The sequence below is a fragment of the Phaethon lepturus genome, unplaced genomic scaffold (assembly GCF_000687285.1).
Source record: "Phaethon lepturus isolate BGI_N335 unplaced genomic scaffold, ASM68728v1 scaffold8317, whole genome shotgun sequence".
NCBI classification, from domain to species: Eukaryota; Metazoa; Chordata; class Aves; order Phaethontiformes; family Phaethontidae; genus Phaethon; species Phaethon lepturus.
The window spans coordinates 9,401-31,438 of NW_010551076.1; the positions used below are offsets into that span (position 1 = coordinate 9,401).

General features: G+C 38.1%; 1 protein-coding gene across 1 annotated transcript in view; it reads right to left on the minus strand.

Annotated features, from left to right (window-relative positions):
• NAMPT (nicotinamide phosphoribosyltransferase) overlaps positions 1-13,635 on the minus strand; it is a gene marked incomplete at its 5' end in the record, with an annotated part of 21,657 nt that extends 8,022 nt beyond the window's left edge. The window contains 7 exons of the mRNA XM_010290764.1: positions 3,353-3,472; positions 4,635-4,860; positions 7,490-7,626; positions 7,994-8,152; positions 9,145-9,273; positions 12,063-12,166; positions 13,479-13,635. Of these exons, the coding sequence (XP_010289066.1) occupies positions 3,353-3,472; positions 4,635-4,860; positions 7,490-7,626; positions 7,994-8,152; positions 9,145-9,273; positions 12,063-12,166; positions 13,479-13,635 (1,032 nt within the window). The remainder of the gene's footprint in view (positions 1-3,352; positions 3,473-4,634; positions 4,861-7,489; positions 7,627-7,993; positions 8,153-9,144; positions 9,274-12,062; positions 12,167-13,478) is intronic.
• Positions 13,636-22,038: the final 8,403 nt, after the last annotated feature.

A 22,038-nucleotide genomic window follows, 5' to 3' on the forward strand; every position in this document is an offset into this window, starting at 1 on the left:
CACGACGCTTAGACTTCATGCTCACTGATACCTGTAGGTTAACAGATGCTAGTACAAGTACAGCATAGCTGAGCCTCAGCCACTTAACCTTTTTGCCCAGGTGAGAAGAAATGTGCACCCCCTCTTGGCTAGTGTACCTGCTGTCATTTACAGATGGTTTGTTCACCTTGTGCCACAGGTGCAACTCCTCACTTACCCTAGGTGAAGAACTGGCTTCCACCTTTCCACTCTCTCCCAAGGGATTTCTTTACTCAGACTGATGTTTGACTGGTGAGGGGTGGAAAGGAAGGGAAGGGAAATTGAGACTAAGTTGAAAAACAGCTCTGGCTCTACCAGTGGCCCACAGCAGAGGCCCGGATAACAGCTTCCTTGGATGTGGGGAAGAGATAGCAAACAGCAGCAGTAATAAGGAAGAAAGAAAGGGGGAGGTCTGAAACAACTGAAGCCTCCCCAAAAGGAAAATAATACAGACGAATTTCACACTTTAACCTATACAGGCAGAACAGTTTAGGTGTCAAGGTTTTGACCAGCTTCCTCTGACCACTATGAGCATGATTAATATATCAGCTGTGACTCCAGATTAGAGGATTTTCTTTGTATAAAAATGTAAAGACATCTGGAAATTGAATGTTCAAAGAAAATCCTTTGAAAGTGTAGTATATTGTGGAGTTAGCAGATTGGAATGATTTTAAAAAGTGAAAATGCTAGAAGAAAGTCAGAAAAGGTTCCTTACCTGTTCTACCAGCATCCCCTATTAAAACAAAGAATTTTAAAATCCAGTTTATACTCCAAGTTGTTTTTCTATATTGTTGTTTCAGCTAGTTTGGATAGTTAAATGAGACTGATCGGTATTTACTCGTTCTAGATTTTCCTATTGTACCCATTACCTTTCATCTGATCCATAACAATAAATCATGCCTAGAATCTAAGACTGATACGGAGTAATTAGAATAATCACTTGCATAGGCTATAAGAGGGGGGGAAAAAAGATGGGCCACAACAATACATTCATATGTGTTCATGTAAACTCCTTTTTGAAAGGTTAGGTTGGGTTTGGGGTAGGTTTTGCTTGTTTGGTTGGTTTTGGTTTGGGTTTTGTTTGTTTGTTTGTTTTTAAATGGCAAGCTATTACCCAGTCTTCCAAAAGTCAGTGTGGTAACCCTGGTTTTGCTGACATAAGAGGATAAAGAGATCCATGAAATTTAAACATGCATAAAATTAGGCTGCAAGTTCATAATTATTTTGCTCCAACATAACTTGCTGCTGTAAAGTAAGAAGTGTCTCTTTCCTTCCTTCCTGCTTCTCCCAGCTCAAAACAAAAGTTTATTTTCTCTCCTGTATTGTGCTGGTGAGTACTGGCCCCTTTTTTGGGACAACTTAGTTCACTAAACCAAAAAATTAATTGCTTTTGACTGAGTGAGTTTGCTGCTATATGTGTGGGCTAAATTAGCTTAATGACCCACGGTTCAACAACCAAAGCCGACATGAGATACAGAAAGATTACAGAATCGGGAAGAGATGACAAGGCGGCCACTAGGCAGCCGTGAGTTACGTCTGCTCTATACGTCTTGTGGAACTGGATCATGATCTGCCTTCTGCTACATATTACAGGTAGACTTTTCCTCATAATCAGTTACAGTTTGATGAAGAAAATAGGTAAACAGTTGATCATCTAAACAAAGAATGGCTCCTTCTGGCTCTTATCCTCTCCCATTAGCTGCTTGAATTATCTTCCTGCTCTATTTAGAACTTGGAGAGCAATGCATTTTTTTCCTCTAATGTAAATACTTTAAACATACCTTTACTATTTTGATTACAATCAATGCTATATAAGCATCCTTGAATTTTGTCCAGTATAACTTAAAGAAAACAACATTGAATTCCTTACAAGAAAGAATTAATAGTCCAGTTTCTCTCCTGTCATGACTCATGAAAATCTCAACAACACACTTTGCTTAACACAGGGATCAGTCCTGTAAAACAGTTGCTGAGAACAGGCAGAAATTTATATATATTTTGCTTAACACAGGGATCAGTCCTGTAAAAGTTGCTGAGAACAGGCAGAAATTTATATATATATAAAAAAAGAGTTTCTTCCCCTGGTATCTATGTAAGACTTTTTTTCCAGCTATTAACCTCTCATGCTTGTGTTCTGTTAAGCATATTAGTATAGTTGCATATTCTCAAAAAGCCACATGGGACAAAAAAGAAAAATTTGCTTTAAAGATTACTGGAGGAGGAACAAAACTGTAGTGCACAACTACACACTACACTACAGTTGGCACATCAGGTAACAATCGCAGTATTAACTGCTCTCTAAGGATCTGAGTGACAAATTTGAGTTCTGTGGTTGAGGTTCACATTATGTGGCCCTGTTGAATACACAAATAGTTTCAGACTCAAAACAAGCTTTGATGTCTCTCTTGCTCCTAATTTTGAGAAGCAGCAAAAGTCAACTTTCTTAAAAAGAATCTAAGGATGTGTCAATCTAGAAAGCTAAGAAAAGCATCAATAAAATCAAGTAAAATTGATCTTAAATTTATCCAACCTATTTCTGCTTTTGAACTTTAATGCAGCTGAAGATGAATGATCCAGGACAAACCTGATAAAGTCAAGGCCTCCCCTCTTTATATGCCATCTGTAGTTACTGCACTCTGTGCCTTTGTAACTACATTATATTACCTACTATCTCCATTTAGTCAATAGTCTGGTGAATTTATAACTAATTTAATTTCAAGCATGCAGAATTTACTAAACAACTAATTTTTGTCCTGATGAAATTGCACTTTTGACTCAGACTACAGACTAATCTGTTATACATATTTTCTGGGCTTTCAACAACCCTTTTTCCGCTAGTTGCCAAACCAATGAACTCACCTCCCTTACCCTTGTTTTTAAAAAGCCTCCTTCAAAACTACACCTTCAATATTTGAGTGCAAGCACACTTCAGACAGTACATAACTAATGAGCCAAACCAGTTAATTACTATTGCTATAGCGCAGCAATCATGCAGTGTGCCTCAGATATCAATGAAAGGAACAAACGCTGCCAGATTTTGATCTGAATTAGACCTGACAAGCAGAATGAAAGCAAACAAAAGGAAAGACAGTGGGAGGAGAAGGGTTCCAGCAGGGGGATTAGGAAATGCCTTTTACTTTTTTTATGCATTTAATATTTCCCCATGGAGTTTTAATGAATTTGTTCTACGCATTAAGGTACCACTGCCAGTGTCTGGAATGAAGGGCAGGGTGGGGTTAGCAGTCTCTGCTGCAACATCTGACTAGTCATAACAGAGTCAGATTAAATATCAACATTGCCAGTGTCACCCTGACACATGAACAGGATCTCCTACCTCTTGCAATGTGTTGATATCCACACCATCTCCTTGAATAACTCTGAGATACGGTGGCAGCAACTTGTAGCCTTTTGAGTTCTCTGTAATGGGAAACTTCTTCCCTAAGATCTCCAAGACCTATTGAAAAGAGATGGGAGACAGTTCAAAATAAAAATAAAAACCTGCCATTCCAATAAAGAAACACAATTTCCACATTTGAGTCACACTCTCAAAAAAAAAAAAAATTCCCACATATCCTGCTCAAAATCTATCCACATAGGCACACAAACAAAAAGCATGCCAGCCATTGTGGTGGAAGCCATTAGATTCACAGACCATAAGGCCTTTATGAACTTGTACCCGAGAGCTAATCAGAACCATGCTTCCCCCTTTCTCTGTTTGGTTGCTGCAAGTTTTTGCTATTAAATGTGTCAGCTGAAGATTATGCTCTTCTTTTGACCTCCCTTAAGATGGTGGATGAGGCTTTCAGTTTTCTGCAATTTTGTTAGCCACCCAGTTAGGAGTTTGTCTTACTAGCTCTGATAACGATTATTCAAAGTTCCTATTTGTGGTATGTCACTTGTCCCAAAGTGGGGAAAAAAGTGTTAAAGCTATAGGGATCTAATTTGATAGAGTACCAACATAACTAAAATCTCCCCTACTTTCTTATGAAAACAGTGCTGACAGCTACTCAAATTTAGAGGTATCAACAGCTTTTATTACAGAACTGCAACAATCATTAGGCTTTCTAAAGAGCTGCAAGGCAAGAAGCATTTTTCAACTTGGAGGTTGCGTGCCACTGACTTAAATGCGTGTCTTACAAAAGGAAGAAGAGTGCTAAACTTGTATTTGTAGCATTAAACAGTGAATGACATTAATAAAGGATGTCAAGATACCTAAGTTTGGTGGTAAGAAGTCATATTGGCCTGGTATTTATTAATGACCAAGTTGTTTCCCATTTTATTTGTTATTAAGTGATGAAAGGGCTCTCTTTATAGAATCATTCCAGCATCATTAGACCTGCAAAACTGGTAACTGTTGTAAAACCTTCAAGAATGGCATGCAAGAGTGGGTTTGATGAAAAAGATTAAAAACTATTCACACTGCAAAAGAGTTTCCGTATCTATATTGAGATGAGGTAAATATTTACATTTTCATAGCTCCAAATCATCCAGCATCAACTATACACTATGCATACCAAGCTAGAGCATTAAGTTTCTTATGTTTGTTAGCCAATCATCACAAAACAAACAATTGCCCTTCCCAATCTTGAATACAAATGACTTCAAGAAAGGATTACCTTTAAAACAGTGTCGAGGGGATTCCCAGAATCTGGTCTAATAATAAGTGGTGCCTCTGGACTTCGGGCTTCAATTATATGCCTTAAGTCATCACCCCATATTTTTTCACAAGCGTTGTAGATGTCGTAGCTGTCACTAACCACAGATACAGGCACTGAAGAAAACTGTGTCACTATGTGTTCAAAAGCATCTTTTTCATGATCTTTCCCCCAAGCTGTTATGGTACTGTAAAGTCAATTGAAAAATCCACATTAGAGCAGCATTTATATGTTAAATCACATATTCTGTATTTCCTACCAGTAACAGTTCAAGACAACAGTAGGCAATATGATTACAAGACAGCATAAACTATGTGCTTATCAGCTCTGTGTTGCATAGATAGTAAACATACTATACATTAAATAAACAGGGCCCTGGATTCACCATTGGCAACAAACGCTTGACACATGAAACGTCTTTCACATGTAAATGTGATTTATTAAACATTTGTGAGAGAACTTTTCTTTTAAATCTGAAATTCAGACAGGGAACTACAGATCCAAGAGCAGAACATCTGCTCTGGCAACTTGAGATTACAAAATGGGAAGTAGAGCACTAGCAGCATATGTTGGAAAAAAAATCTTAGAAGAAAACACTACTTATTTTCTTTTTTAATAGCTATTTAAAACCATTATGCTCACTCATACAAACATTCTTCTAGAGGACCCTCAGGCCATTACCCTTGGTACAAGGGTACAGGCAAGCACATAAAACTGACTTGCCAAGAGAGGTAGTAAGTTATTGGATGCCAGCTGATCTGCAGTAGCTGTTCTGTATGTGGCTGTCACAGACCAGCTGACATAACTGACTTTAGTACCTTGTGTGCGAACACCTAAAAATGCTCTCATGCAAAGCACAAGCGTGCAGTAAGAGCTAGCGGGCATTGAATTTTTACCATAAAATGCTAGCTTTAACTTCTGCGTGGACAAGCCCCAGACTACAGTAGTGAACAGACAAACCAAAATTTGTTTCAATGAGGTTGGGGCAGTCCGAGGAACAAGCACCAGGCAAGCACCACACTCACAATGATGTTGGAAGGATAGAGTTAAAAAGCCCCAAAACTTACAGGTAAAAAATTTTAGGCTGAATAAGCATGTAATGAACTGGTCTGAAACCACGATAACAAGAATGGAACGTCCCTGAAATTAAAGGACTGAATGACCTCGGAGGTTAAAATAACCAGAAACAAGACACAGTAATTAGAAGCAGTATCTAAAGACAGTAGAATTCTATAACAAGGCATTATCTACAAGGGTTGGCAGCTTCTTTACATAAACCAGAGACAGATTTTGACGAAGATCAAGAATATGAGGTGTCCGCTACATAAGCTATGGTGATTTTAATACCAAAAACCCCACACCTCTAGAAGATTTTAAATGTAAATGTAGGACCACTTTAGTATAATGAATTAAGTAATTGATGGAGCATGCATACAAATATTTCAGTGATGTAAAATTATGTAACCAACCATATATCATTTGTGATTTGTATTGTATATAAATTGCTGGTGTTTGAGCTAACAGTCTGCTGGATTTGCGATTTATCGCCTAGCACCTGTTTCTGCAGAATCGAAATAAAGTAAATATCTCAACTCTGTGTGTCGACTGGCTTTGCACACAGGATAAAGAACCCTATTTTTGGGACAACACCACCACAACCTCACATTAGAGGTCGTAGAGCAGTAGAACAATTCTGTAAAAATCCAGGTCTCTTGCACAAGAACCTTTTTGCATATTTACTTGGAAAGGGTGACTGCAGTCTGCATTTGGCAATGCCAGCTTTAACTAGGACAGTTTAAGCTGTCTGCTCTCATGCCACCACTTCAATATACTGTGCAAAAGATGCATGCTTGTTCTCTGACTCCATGAGTTTGCCTTCATTACACATAATTTTATAGTTGCTTTGTCCATTTTTGGAATTACCTGTAGTATTAAGCTAAGAGAAGACATTTCAGAAAAAAATTGTGACTTCTACTATCAGGCAGGTGTTCTAGAACAGAATTACAGCAACAGTCCAGAAAGTTACATGAAGCAGTGTTCATTCAAAGATGACCACCACCCTATTAGGACTATTCACATAAGCCTTTTCATTGTCTGTGTTTTAATTCTAAATGAAAATATTCACTACTCAGAAGCACTAGATTTTGTACTCTATAAGAAAAAAGCAACTGTCCCTTCCTTTATATTCTGCTTATTTCAGTATGCGGACATGCAAGTGAAATCCAAGGATTTGCATTCACTCCTGACCTTGTACAGGATTTGGGTATTAAAAAAAATGAGAGCTCTTCATCTCAAATGCATGTTTGAGACCAGTTCCTTACTCTCAAAAACTCATTCACAATTCTTAGTGAGAGATCAAGGATTTACCATTGGCTGAATTTGTTGTGCTGATGGGAAGCTTTAAAGCAAATGCCTCTTCCAGGGGGAGAGCTTGATCTGGGAAAGTCCAGAATTGCAACTCACATGGTTTTTCATTTTATGATTCTATGTTTACAACAAAATTCAAAGTTCATAACATGAATCCTCAATATCTACTTCCACCTGTAAGCCTTCAAGTCCATTCTAAACAGGATAATCCAAATATACTTAGACATGGTAAGAAGGTTATAGTTAAAAACATTTTATAGTTAAGAACAACCATGCCACTGTTGTGTCTACAGAACATAAAGAGGCATCAGCCTCAACAGCTGCATCAGTTATGGCTAATACTTTATAAGTGAAACAGCTTAATATTTCTGGATACAAAGACGGATAAAAAAAAAACTTACATTTTGTTAAGGTATTTTTAAAAAGGCTTTAATAGCCCAATATCTCACCTGTGTTCAGCAGCTGGAACAGAATATCCTGGAACCGGATCTTTTGTACCGTAGTACTTTTTAATTAATGCAATTCCTGCTACAGTGTCCGTTCCTTTGAAGTTCACCAAATGAGCTGAAGCTCCTATTCCTGCAGTCTGAAAAAGACGTAACTTTCAGTTGCCACGCCAAATACAGAAGCCTAAACCCAGTCACCGTCTAGCACTAGTTTGTAATGGCAAAACCCTGACTCAGTTCCCATTTCACCAATACCCTCCTCACGTGTTTACACAGAAAAGACAGCTTCCATAGAGAAAAAAGTTCTCCCAGTCTGGTGCTTACAGTTCAGACACATGCCCACCCCCGACCCCAGATCTCCTCCCCTCCATGTAAGTCCAAACACAGTGCTCCATGCATTCACAATTTCACTGCTGAACAGGAACACAACTGTTAACAGACACGCACTACAATCCTCTATAGTTAAGAGCAATTAGACTTCTCAAATGATTAGACAAATAGTATTACCTCTTGTGAAGAAACTCCTCTGTAGCCAAAGTCATGCAGTTTATATTCCAGTCCTTCTAAGCTGCCAGAAGTCTCTAGCAAATATTTGGCCAAAATCTTTTTCTGCTCTCTAGAGTTTGTAGCCACTGTGATTGGATACCATGACTGCACAAGAATAGTCTAAAACAAAACCCATCACATTATTAGGTGTATGTTTGCTTAGCACTTAAAAATTCCCACTTGGTATTTAATCAGGCACAAAAAGGGCTATTTATTTTCATTGCCCATTGAGAAAGTACTGATGTCTCCAACAGTTTGCTTTAGGGCTAAAGTAATTAGCTTTTATAATACCTTTATATGGTAGGCTGAGTATTGACCATCTCAGGAGTTATCACTCCAAAGCTACCGACACACAATGCCCCTCCACCTCCTTGTCTTGTGGATAAAAGTACTGTTGCAAATTTCCTGTAAAATTATTACAATCTCTTGCCAGATAGGGTGAAAAGGTCTGTGTAAAAGCACTAAAAAAAGAATCCAGGCTTACTAAAAGCAGAAAATGAAAGCTGCCAGAGATACTGCAGTACTGCATCCAGCTCTGGAGCCCTCAGCACAGGAAAGACCTGTTGGAGGTGGTCCAGAGAAGGCCACAAAAAAGCTCAGAGGGATGGAACCCCTCTCCTGTGGGGGCAGGCTGAGAGAGCTGGGGTTGTTCAGCCTGGAGAAGAGAAGGCTCCAGGGAGACCTTACTGCAGCCTTCCAGTACTTAAAGGGGTCTTATCAGAAAGACGGGGACAGACTTTTTAGCAGGGTCTGTAGCGACAGGACAAGGGGTAAAGGTTTTGAACTAAAAGAGGGTAGATTTATACCAGATCTAAGGAAGAAATTTTTCACAATGAGGTTGGTGCAACATTGGTCCAAGTTGCCCAGAGAGGTGGGAGATGCCCCATCCCTGGCAACATTCAAAGTCAGGTTGGATGGGGCTCTGGGCAATCTGGTCTAGTTGAAGGTGTCCCTGCTCATTGCAGGAGGGTCAGACAAGATGACATTTAAACGTCCCTCCCAACCCAAATCGTTCCATGATTCACCTTTAAACAATATGGGAGGGATTCAACCTTTAATTTAAGTGCATTTATATTTACTTAGAAAAAACATGTTAACTTTCTACAACTGACCTCAATCCAATTTGTGAGCCAGTAGCACTCTGGATCTGTGTTTTCTACTGTAAAAAGAACATTTCCTCTGGGAATTACAGAGCCCTCGGGAACAGCCTTTATTTCTATAGGAAGATGGCCATCGTATTTCTGTGTAGGAAACAGTAATACTGTTAGACAACAGGAAAGATCAGGACGTACCTCTCTTATTTGACTGCAATGGATAAAAGTCAGGCTACAGATTTATTGATAAGGCTTTCTTCTTCATTTCTTTCAACCATAGAAATAATTTGGTTTGTTTGCACACCCACCAGCCTAAATAAATAAAACAATCAACATTTATCAAAAAAAGAGAAAAATCCTGTAACCTAAAACATAGTCTATAAAACCAAATAATGGTTATCATTTGTATTCCTTCTGCAAATTGAGTCAAGAAGGCTTAAATATTCTATAAAAATACGTAAGTTCTACCCACAGAGCAAGAAATATTTGCTACTTAGTTTTCTTCAGTGCTTTCACATGAAGATAAAAAAAGTTTAGCTATTATCTAGGCCTTCAAAAAAAATCTCTAGTTTTGCTTAGTATACATGTGTGGTGCTTTGTTAATTTATTAGAGCAGGATCCATTTAATATCTATTTTAAAGTTTATTTTATCATCTTAATTATTCACTAATGATGAAATCTAATCTTGAAGTGTGATTCTTTTGTCAAATACAGTCTTTCGTCCCTGAAGGGATAAACATTGTGTGAAATATGCCTTTTGAAAGAGTATGTTGCAAACAGCAACTCTTTTAGAGTAATTATAACTTTCTGAAAGAACTTTGCAAGCTAAACTGATAATACTTAACATGTTTTGTATATTAATATTTTTGACAGAAAGCTTCTCATGAGACATTCTTTAAAGGCAACAAAAATTACATCAATTCAGAGAAATTACATGGGTTTGTAAGTAGCATCACAACATATTCTCCAGTGCCCAAGACACATCAGAGTCTCTTCTACACTACAGTTTAAAAGTTTCTTCCCAAGTGCTGAATGTATTTGCTAAAGCAAATTGTGTTTATATACCACACAAGGTTTAGTTGTCAGGCTTGGAGATGTCTGTTCTGGATTAAAAAAGGACAATGGAACCTTCAAAAAGGCTCAAAATAAGTATATACTGAATCAGTAATAAATGAAGTGGAAAAAATAAAACAGACTTCAAAGTTGCTATAGGTGGTGATTTTGTCCATGGAAAAAGCAATATGGTCATGCCATAGCACCGTACTATAGTCCTTTTCAAAATTTTTAGGTACAATCAATTTGTACAATTCAGGGCTTACATCCCTCACTCATCAATTCCTGCCCACTTCCAGCCTTTACACCACTCCCTTGCTCTTCAGGCAGTCCATTCTTCTCTTCCATCCCTTCACCCTATCAGTATTTACTCATTCATTTACTCTTCATACAAATTCATGTATGTACATTTCAAATTCATTTTGGCACTTCACACATACACCCATTGCTCCCTCCACTTTACCCAACACTACACATTAGGTAACAGAGCCAGGGAGTAAACGGTGGTAGGCATGTGAATATATACAGGAATTCAGTGACCAGAAGCAGGGTCTCTGTATGTATATAAGGGCATACAAAGACCCAAAGGGTACATACACTTCAGTTTGAAAGCCATCAGCATCAAAGATCAAGAAGTGGAAATTGTATTTATTTATATATATGCACAATTTCAACACGAAAATCTAACAAAGGAATAAACAATGTATACAGGGGGTATGCAGGAAGGCTTCTTTTGACTAAACCAAAAGCATGCATTGAAACAGAATTAGCTAAACCTCAGTGTGGACAGACATGCAGCATTAAAAGTGTATTAATTCAGTTTTGCCAGGGGGATCAAGATTACTTTAAATACAGATGAGAGCAGTTCACAATGTATAATGTAGCTTAAACATAAATATGGATTGAATTCATATCAGTAGTTATTTCAAATGGATGCAAGCCCTCTACAAACCGCTCCGTAAGTCCCTCTTAGAAAACAGTGGTTTTATTTATCTTGCTGCCATTTGCAACATTTAGCTGAAATTCACTTTTCTCTTGCACACCTTACTGTCCACACTGGTTGCAAGATGACATCCAGATATATTCACAGGCAGATGCCACCATAAAATGCATACAGTCAGGGTATCCAGGGAAAAATAAATGCAAAGAACTAAAAATTGTGTTTTCAAATGACACAAATATCCATTTACTAGAACTCGCAATGAAACTTAGCTTTTAATTAATCTGCAGAGATTAGAACAGCTCTGATGAATGCTGTTAGTCTGAATCTGCTGCTTTTACAGAGAAGAGATGTTTGCAATTACTTGAAGACTGACACCTTTTTAAACAAAGGGGAAAGAGATAATTGTGGGAAGACTTACTTTGAAAGGATTTGTGTGTCAGAAGTGTTCAAGCCTTGTACTTCATAATAAAGTTTAACTTAAGTATCTCTGAAACATTTAGGAAACAACTGAACAAAACATCTATTTTCTGGAACTATTTACACATGCAAGAACCTGTAATGCTTTCTGCATTAGAATAAAAATGGTTATGATTAGTTACAGAAAGCAATGTAAATGATGCAAGCAACCACTAAACGCTATATTATATACGGAGACTTGCCAACAAGCCCCCACTTATACTAGCTGGCTGATGGCAGCCGTAAATCCTTATTACCTGCAAAACCGTATTTGGCATCTGAAAGGATGAAAATTGCTTTTCTCTAAGGAATTACAATTATGTGATTATTCTTTGACAGCTGCTACTCGCTGTACACTAAACATAACAAGCTAAAATTATCCAGTCTTTACTACCATGGTTAAAAGGAGAGACTGCTGTATTTATTCTACAGTTGATTCATAAATCCTTCCTGATGATCTCATACTATTTTCATAAATTTTTACCTCCAGAATATAGTTCCATCCCTTTTCGTTGAAGACATCATCTTGAAAATGCTCCCTATACACTTCTTTGGCTTCCTTGATTTTCTCTTTGGTCACCACTTTACCTGTGGTTTCGGAAACAGATGAAAGCTTAGAAGCTTGTGATATTCACCAATTTAAAAAATAAATAACAAAAAGGTTCAGACACAGAAACGTCACTTTGCCTCCAATAAAGACATGGAGAACATGTCAAATGCAGTGTACTAGCTATGTTAAAACCAAATTTTACTTTCATTTACTATATAGATTAGGATGCTCAAGAAACCAACCAGCTAAAAAAAACTTGTAGTTTACAGGTGACTCAGGAACAATTTGAGATCATTACTCTTTTATGATGGTCAGTAACCTGTCAAAGGTTTTAGTAGCAGTGCTTTTCCTAGAGGAACGATGATTGTGCAAGTTGGCACATGCAAGAGGACATAACCAGATTAGCGCAAGGGTTAAGGTATGCTGCTCTAGGGAGAATCCTTGTGGAGAGGCCTTGCAACCAGTCTTTGATTAACCACTTCTGTGATATGAACTGACAAACTAACCACATTATTTGAATAAGCACTGCTACTGCTTTAGGACCAATCACCTACTGGAAACGTTAGAGAACAATCCTCAGATTGCTAAAGAGAAAAGAAACAAGATTATCAAGTGTTTTGATTATAGTGGAATTCCAATCTTTGGCAGAATTGGCAGAAATATTTATGGATTCTGGATCAAGACAAAGATATGTAAGCCATATGACTAAAGTCTTCCTTCTAAAGCTTGGCAGAAGTCAACTTGCATTCAGGTCAGAATAGGTGATATTTGCACATAATGCAAAAAAGCAAACAAAATCTTAAATGGCACCAAGGAATTTGCAGATGCTTCTCTTAAAATTGTCAATATTGAAAACACTTTCACACGTAGCTGCCATATTCAGTTATCTAAGCTAAGTGGCAACTGAAATTTAAGGGAAATTAAAACCTTTGTTAGTTTACACACTGAATAAACCAGCAAATACAGACTAAAGTTTATGTTCAAAATGCAAAATATATTTTCTCGCAAATCTTCTATCTTCTTGTGATTCTATGCACAGTCTTGCTCTATTTCCATTCATTTCAATTTAGCCCACTGAAGTTGGGATATGAACATCTCTTAAGTTTTAATAACCACTGGCATAAATAAACATAGCCGAGAGGTTTAGAAATTAATTGAATTAAGAAGTCAATACCATTTTACGAGGGTGGACATCTCATTTTCAGAATCACATAAATAAGGTCTTATGCATGTCACCACCTACAAAGAACCAAGATAACCTGCAATTGTTTCAACTATAAGACTCCAGGCTTGAGAAAAATAAAGATATTTATTTACAGGTAAAGTTTTACTGGAATATGAGAGAGTTACCTTTTAAGTATTTGTTCAGAATGTACTGCAAACCATAAAAAACAGTTTCTTCATATTTCACTTTCCTTAATTTGGAATTTTCAGTCTTCTTTTCACGACATTCAAAGTAGGAATATACTTTGCTTGTATTAGGTGGATATTGCTTGTAGTGTGTAACCTACATTAAGAAAAACTTCAGTAAGAGCTCAAAACATCACTACAAAGCACAAGAGAAATCATATTTGTACGTTAAAGCTTAGAGTAACTCCCAACTCTTCTGGACTATTATTATTGATCCATTCACATTCTACACAGTAAGTATTTAGTGGATTTCCCCTTTTTTAGCCACCTTCAATTTTCAGTTCAAAAGACTGTCTTCCCTATCTTATTCTTTGCTTACATGTCAAGCCTTTTCCCCTAGAGTAATCTTCATGGTCAGCTCTTCCACTCCCTTGATGACTTTGCTTTGATTAAGCAGGAAAGACACTGCCTGGGATTTTAGGAGCACCACTGAGCACCAACATGCAGGGTCAGTTTTCACTCTCCCACACTTTGGCCAAGCCTGATAGCTACACGAAGCACAAGTTGTCTGACACTACCAAAGCGGAGGTACACGCTGTATTTTGATTGAAGTTTTGAAAGCTATAATCACGTAGTTCAAATAAAAAGTCATCCAGACTTAAGAAGGCATTGACAATGGCCTTTACCCAAGCATCCTAATTCACTATGAGAAGAGTGGATTTCCCAAGCCCAGATTATGTCAAAGCCAGTTTACAAACCTGTTACTGTTGGTAAAGCTGTTAAAATCTACCTGAGGTTTGTACCTCCCCCACAAAGTCTGCTAGATGGACTTTTTTCCAATCTTTGAAAAAGTCCACACTCTACATAAAGGAAGGGTGAAAAGTTGCAGTCTGAAAGTATGCTTTACATGGAATTTGGTCATATGCTATGCTGGATTCAACTGTAACAGCTTCTTTTAGCTACTGATAGCAAATCTGCCCAGAAATTTACTTTGAGTAATGTATAATTTTAAACAAGTACACTCTAAACATTAATATAAACATGCAAAATTGTTTTCTCCCCATAAGTAAAAAGCACACTCCATGCAAAATCTGTACTTCCATATTAAAAAAACCACAAAAAACACTGACATAACTTTCATACTATCAATGTTTAAATTACAGGATCCATAAATCAGCTTAAGGCATTTCAAAAACTGAAGCTATCAAAAGTTTTCTTAAATTATGACAAAAAGAAAAGTCTGTGAGCAAGTCCACATATTCCATAAGGGAAAACTGTTCACACAGCAGAGTAAAGCACCATCATACAACAGAACAAAATCCAAAAAGGTGTGAAAGTCGTGTCGGAATTCTTCTCAAAAGTCCAGATTTAGAGGTTAGAGCATGAGTTCATTATCAGTTTCTTGCTGCCACTTCTTACTCCAAATCACCTTAAAAATTTTGTTTCTAATATTGGAAAAGGAATAGTTTTATCACTACTTCCTTATTGTCCTGGTTTTTTCAAAGGTACCTCTGACACTTGCAAAATAAAATATTTGAAAGTTTCCCTTACATGTATTACTAAAACTGTATATTAAAGGATTTTAAAAATACAGTTTTCTTTTTCCTCTCAAACGCCATTTATATTTAGTATTTCACTCAGTTTGGACAATGAACTAGACTGTTCAACTGAATTTTTTGGTTCTCCTATACTAGCACAACACTGTTGTAGTTGTGTTTCCAGTGCTGCAAGGAAACATTCAAATAATGGAAAGATCTGAAAATTGACCTTTCCCTTATCTTTACTTCTATGAAGTTTTCAAGGCGAATCAAACAAAATCCAAGCTTGTCATTGCAAGTTTTCTGCCTTTACTTCAAACAAAGCACTGCAACGCAGGCATTTAATGGCGCACAAATCTATTCTGTTCCAATTCCACAGCCACTCAAAAGCAGAATTCTTAAGAGTACTGTTAGACACAAAGACAAAACCTGGCTTTTAGATTTAGTTCTAGCTATTAGGAAATGTCTCACTCCACGAATTATAACATGTCCTTTTCTAGTTCTACACAGAACTTCCAAAAATGTGTATCACACTGCCAGCTCACAGAAAACTCTCTTCAGGATACCATCGTGCTTAAAGGAAAAAACAAAACACACACCCTCCCCAATCCCCCCTGCTCCGTGGAGTGGTCAAAAATACGCTCTGTTTGACCCATCTTTCTAACGGGAACATGAACACACTCACACAGATAACCACCTTACAAAAAATTGTATTAAATGGACTCCGAGAAAAAGAGCATGTCACAAATCCTTAGAAGGTTCATTCACTGTGAGGCACACAAGCTCCTTGCTTCACACCGTTGCCACTTCGGTAAGTTACAGCATGAACGTATGAAAAAATTTGCTCTTTTTATGACTGGGACAGGACTTTTAAGTTGGTGCTTCTTTATGATTTCATTATATTACCTGGGAACTCTGTTTAACTCTGTTGCCATTCTTCACCCTATTGGCATGCTACAGCTTCATGATTTCAGAGTAAATGCTCAACACCGAGCCCACCAGCTTAAAGTGTACATAGCAGACAACCCAGGAACAATTCCTTGTGACAAGCCCTGGAGCAAACCAATGTTAACACTGTTCTATTGACAACAATTCAAGCAAAACAAAGAAAACTCTATCCACATGAGACCGCCATCTCAGGTTTCTTTAAAAAAAAGTTTAACTATCCAACTTACTTAACCACAGGCTGGTCACTGAAGTCAACACCTACTTTATAATGAAAGTTAGCCTGATCTTTGGCTAGGATCTTTAAAAAAAATTTTGACATTTGCAGTTCAAAATTATGTCCTCCAGCTAAATGATTCTCTCTGCCAAATGAGGTACAGGACCAAAATTAGCTTAAGGTGTACAGTGCACACACTGAGTTGGTGCCACCCTTCCCTATTGCATTTAAATACAGGGTTGTTGGGGTTTGGTTTTTTTTTTTTTTAGGGACTTCCCATTCTAGCTCTGCTTTGAAGCATGATCACAAAACACAATGCTCTGGCTGCAAATCAGAACTTCAGGGCTGAAATCAAGCTGGAATGCTAACAGCCAGATTTATCCTTTATGTAGCATACCTGGGGAAACAGCTCCTCCAGACTACCTTGCTGGCAGCTTCAACCTAAAGGGAACACTCCAGTTCCCCAAACATTAAATCACAGGTTTAGCTAATTTTTCTGACCTTAGAGTAGATCTTAACCTGAAAATATATACCAGCTAGTGTCCAGGAAATAGTTATTTCTAGGGGTTCAAACCTAAATTAAAATGTTGTACATAACAGAACTGTCATTTTAGCAATTAAATTCCTTCAACTACTTGAAAGAGATAATGAACTAACTTTACAACTGTTGTATGTGTAAGATTCAATTAAATTCTTCACACATCTATTTAACCAATGAAATATAGAGATCCCTGGCAATTACGGTATTTACATCTAATAAAAATTTACATCTCTAATTTTAAATAGCTTGTGTTTCTTTTGACATTCCACAATAGTATTAGTTTATCTATAAAGCTGAAAGACCCTTTAGGTGTCCGCAAGGCTTCTCACAGACTACTCAGTATTTAAAGGCACTATCATAACACACTTTCCAAGCACTACTTACTCCAGGCATGCTGTATAGGTATGTAAGAAGTTAAGCACAAGACCTACGTCCCCCTATTCACTTATCTGGCCATCTGTTTTGCTTCAAAGCTCTTAGGCAGGGCACCATACCTAGCAAGAGCATCTGCCCACAAAACATCATGGCAGGTCTGACCATTAGCTGCCATTTCTGGACTACAAGAACATAGGGAAATAATACCCATCCACCATGGTGATGGTCAGGAGGTTTGGCATGTAGTGAAATGCCTGGTGGTAAAAAAAAAAAAAAAATCTGGAAAAGGATCAAGATCTGGGGAGCAAGAACAGTTCATAGAAGACACAAAGAATGCCACTGAAAACAAACAAAGCAACCAGTCAAACAAACAAAAAACCCAAACACCACAACACTACAAGGCGCTTGGACAATGAAAGCTACACTTCAAAAAATGCCTGAACTTTCCTTGCTGTCAGATGAAGTTTTGCATCTTTCTGTGTTCTAAAGAAGAGTGGGAAGAACAACCAGTGACAATGTACAATATTTGAAATGTATTTTACGTTACTTACAGATCAAGACAGTATTGATAAATCTATGCTTTCAGTTAGGGGATGACAGAAGCAGGACTTGTTATACAGATGGGCCCTAGATAAGCAGGAGTGACTATAAAGTCAGTAGGCAACCCCTTCTCTACAGAAGGAAAGAAAGAAAGAAAGAAACAAAAACAACAAAAAAAAGCCCCTACTGGGACTAAGAGACCCTTACAAGAAAACAAAACCCAAAAATATCTTCAAAGGACTTTTGATATTTAGTTCAAAGACTGTGGTGTAGGTTTTGTCTACACAAAGTATGACAAACAACCTCTTGGAACAACTATCTACAACAAGGTTATGTACTATGACTGAAATGGAGCACTTTTATTCCAGTTGTGATAGCTGCTTACTAAATTTCATCCAAGTAAGGGTATATTCTGAACAAGAATACCTCCACAAGAACTACATCTACTTAACTAAATCAAATCAGCCATCTGAGGAAAACCCATGAAGCACAAATTACATTTAGATTAGCCATCCAAAAAAGCACTCCAAACATTGAGAGTTAAATATTAAGGAATTAACAGGTATTCATCACAGCACAGGGACAACTGAGGTAAAAGCTGCATTTTTATACGCCAGTGTCCTGGTTTCAGCTGGGATAGAGTTAATTTTTGTCATAGAAGCTAGAATGAGGCTATGTTTTGGATTTGGGATGAAAATAATGTTGATAACATACTCATGTTTTGGGTTGTTGCTAAGCAGTCAAGGATTGTCCAGCTTTTCCTACTGGGCTGCCAGCGAGCAGGCTGGGGGTGCACGGGGAGCTGGGAGGGGACACAGCCGGGACAGCTGACCCAGGCTGGCCAAAGAGATATTCCCTACCATACGGCATCATGCCCAGTATATAAACTGGGGAAGTTGGCTGGGGAGGGGCCACGGCTAACTGGATCCCACTGTGGTCGAGGGGAGGCTGAGCAAACAGCGTGTGGTTGTTTTGGCTACCTGCCGGGTTAAACCACAACAGCTAGATAAGAAAACCTTTGGCATAAAAGCCAAATAATCTTATAATCTACAAGTTTTGTTATACAAGAGATTGCAGTGAAATGGATTTTAAAAGGTTCTTTAAGCCTATATAACTCAACCATGTGAAAATATGGGAAAACCAGGTCTGACACGAGTAGCAAAGTCAGGTGTGGCCAAATGCTCCATCAGTGGTTTATTCCTGGTGCCTAGCTAGGTCAGATGGGTGCTAACATGAGCCACCAAAAAGATGCTTCTAAGCCTTGCTTACAGTGAAGAAAACAAAATCACAAGTACCTAGCCAGCAGGATCGTGCCCAGGCCGTAACTCTACAAGTGATAAGATGATACCAGTTCAGCAAAGATGGTATTTGAACTTTCTGGAGCTACTTTGAAAAATCTTTAGTGCAAAACAGGTACAGAAAAATCCAGGTACTGAACCCATGGCACTGTACAGCCAGAAACACAAAGAATCAGAGGGACAGGTGGAAGATAAGCCAGAAGAAGCGTGGCCCTGGAAGCTAGTAGCTGTGCCACTCAGCTAGGACACTTCAGGCCTGCAGCAAGTAATGAGGTCCCAAGGTATGGGCTGGTCCCTGTACTGCAAACCTTGTTTGTACACTGAAGCAAGAGCTATATTCTTTCCAGGGCAGGTGAAAATTGAGTAGCCTCTTTTATATGACATGTAAAAATGAGACCTAAGCTTGTGGGATGTGCTGTCAGAATGGTTTATTGATGCTGGAAGAGATATATTTGGGAGACCTTTATGGTCATACACAGCTTCCTGAGGTGATTTTACTGCAGTGGTGCTTCTGGTGTTTATGCTGGAGAGACTTCTGCGAAGCACCTCTAAGATCCTCATTAGTTATGGTATTACATACTATTTGAAAACACTGTGGAAAGAGGCTGTGATTTGAAAGACTGCTCTACCTAAACCTTTATGAGGTTTAGCCAATGGAGCTGTTAAAAGCAAAGGTTGCCAATAACCTAGATAGAAAACAACACTGTTAATGACAATGAGGAGATGAACCCATGCTTGGGAGCAAACGGAATGCTTTATCAGATATACCTCACTAGGATGAGACATAACTAACAGCAGTTATAAGGTATTGCTGACCTCCTTCAGGGGAAAACAAAACAAAACAAAACAAAAAACACAACTGGGACTAGCAGTTACATTCAACAAGGATGCTTTTGTAGCTCTCAAAGCAACCACAGAAGGAATGCACACCACAAACAAAAGTGGAAATGAAAACCAAACCAAAAGTCAGTGTGGTTAAATGATAAGCTTATTTGAACACAAGAGGAAACCTCAGAAGAATCAATCTTTAATAACTCAACAAAAAGGGCATTCGACAATAGCAGGTAAAGTGCAAGACACTTGAAGCAAGTTAAAAAAAAATAATCTAAGTCAAGTTCAATCTTAGCATTTTGGTTACTCATGAGCTTCAAATCACCATAGAAAACTAGCCTTAGAGAGACTCCAGACCCCTTATTAAAAATGCGTAAGTGAACCAAATACAGATTAAGGTAAGGTTTAAGATCTAAAGTGAGAATATTGGGAGATATCTGCTGTCATGAGATGATAGGGATAAACTAATGCAGGTTATGACTGAAGGCTGATCTTGTACCACTTTTAATGTCTCTGTATTCTGATTCACGCATCATCTCTTATATGCGTATTGAAAAATAAGAGGACCAGAGGCAAGCAAAAAAAAAAAAAAGTTAAGAGATAGTCAGTGGTAAGAGAACTAAGGAGAGCACATGCAAGCAACTGAACTCCTACGGAAGCTACACATTATCAGCAGACATGCTGTAAGTGACCACATCCACATTCATTTAAAAAACAAGGTCAAGTGTAAGGACTAGAACTGAATGTATTCTAAACTGTTCAGAGAAAATGCAATGTTCAAAAAAGGTAACACTTCACAACAGATTTCTTTACCATCAAAAATTTCGGTGTATTTTGCATCCAAGATTATCATAACAAAGATGACAAAATGCCTTATGTTTACTGTTTACACATTTGTGAATAGGCAGCTGTACTACTTCACATGCTGCTACAAGTTTCCTGTTCCTTAATGAAAAGAGAAAAACATTTACCTTTTCAACAGTGAAAGTTTCAATGACTCTGGAAGGGGTTACTTTCCATTAATTTAAAAACTGGCTGAATTCTGGACCGTTGCAGTTATGTTAGAGCAATGATGACTTAGGGTTTGTAACAGGACCGTGTGACTGCAAATCAGAATTTGGAAGATGATGAACCTAGATAGAGCGAAGATTGCTTCTTATGAGGAGTGCCAGGCCAGAAGGTTACAATGCTTCTCCACTGACAGAATTACAGGAGGTAAGAGAACACAGTCACACCCCAAAATTTTTATTAAAAAAAAAAAAAATATATATACACATACATGGGCTGCTGAAAGAGTACTCATGTCTCTTCCTTACATACCTATAGCTTTCTAAATAAAGAATGTACAGGCTGCCAGAGCCTGGAATAAACACAGGCTCACGTGAAGTGTTTCAGAAGTAAGTGCTCTCCTACATACATGCAGAGTAAAAGAAGTCATTCAAAATGACAAATACTTAAAATTCAACATATAAGGCATACAGAGTTAAAACATATCTTTTAGGCTTCCTTGAAGTATTCAGAAAGAACTGAATTCTGAAACAGATCTCATTTACAGCCTAGATAGCAAGTCAGCTCCTCCTATGGGGTAATCGCATGGCAGCTTATTACAGCTATCAGCTTAATTACAAAACATTCCAAGCAACAGGAATACATTTCATTGGAAAAGCAAAATAAGGTATTATCACTTTAGTGAACAAGGTTGAGTCCTCGTTTTGATAGCCTTTCCCCACTTGCAGCTCACGGTCCTTCCAGCCCAGGTCTGGTATACACCAGTCACTGGTATCTTCCAGTTGAACACCCCAGCTGTGCTAAGCTGATCCTCTCAATGCCGTTTCAGACTACATACAGCCTGGAAGATTTCTTGCCTGCACAGAAATAAACAAACATGGGATAAACAGAGCATTGGGAACCTCAGAGAAAGAAAATGGAGAGGTGGTGTGTCAACAACATGAATGAGGAACTGAAAGGCATAGACCCTTTCGCTTGGGAAGCCCAACGAGTGAACAGAACCCTCACTGTTGCGGCGGGGCAAGACTGCAGGGACTTCATGGTATAGACACAAGACACCATGCAGCATGATCAGTGAGTTTCAAGGAGCCTGCTGATATCCCCTTACTCGCAGCTTTCCAGCAACAAGGGTTTTGACTTCAAACGCTTTCCTTTTTCAGTAGTTCTGAGTCACTAGCAGGAAATTTTACTATTAAAAGCATCATTGCTATACTGGACATTCACACAAAGAAGTTCCCCACATAACACCGCATTGATGAATCTCCTG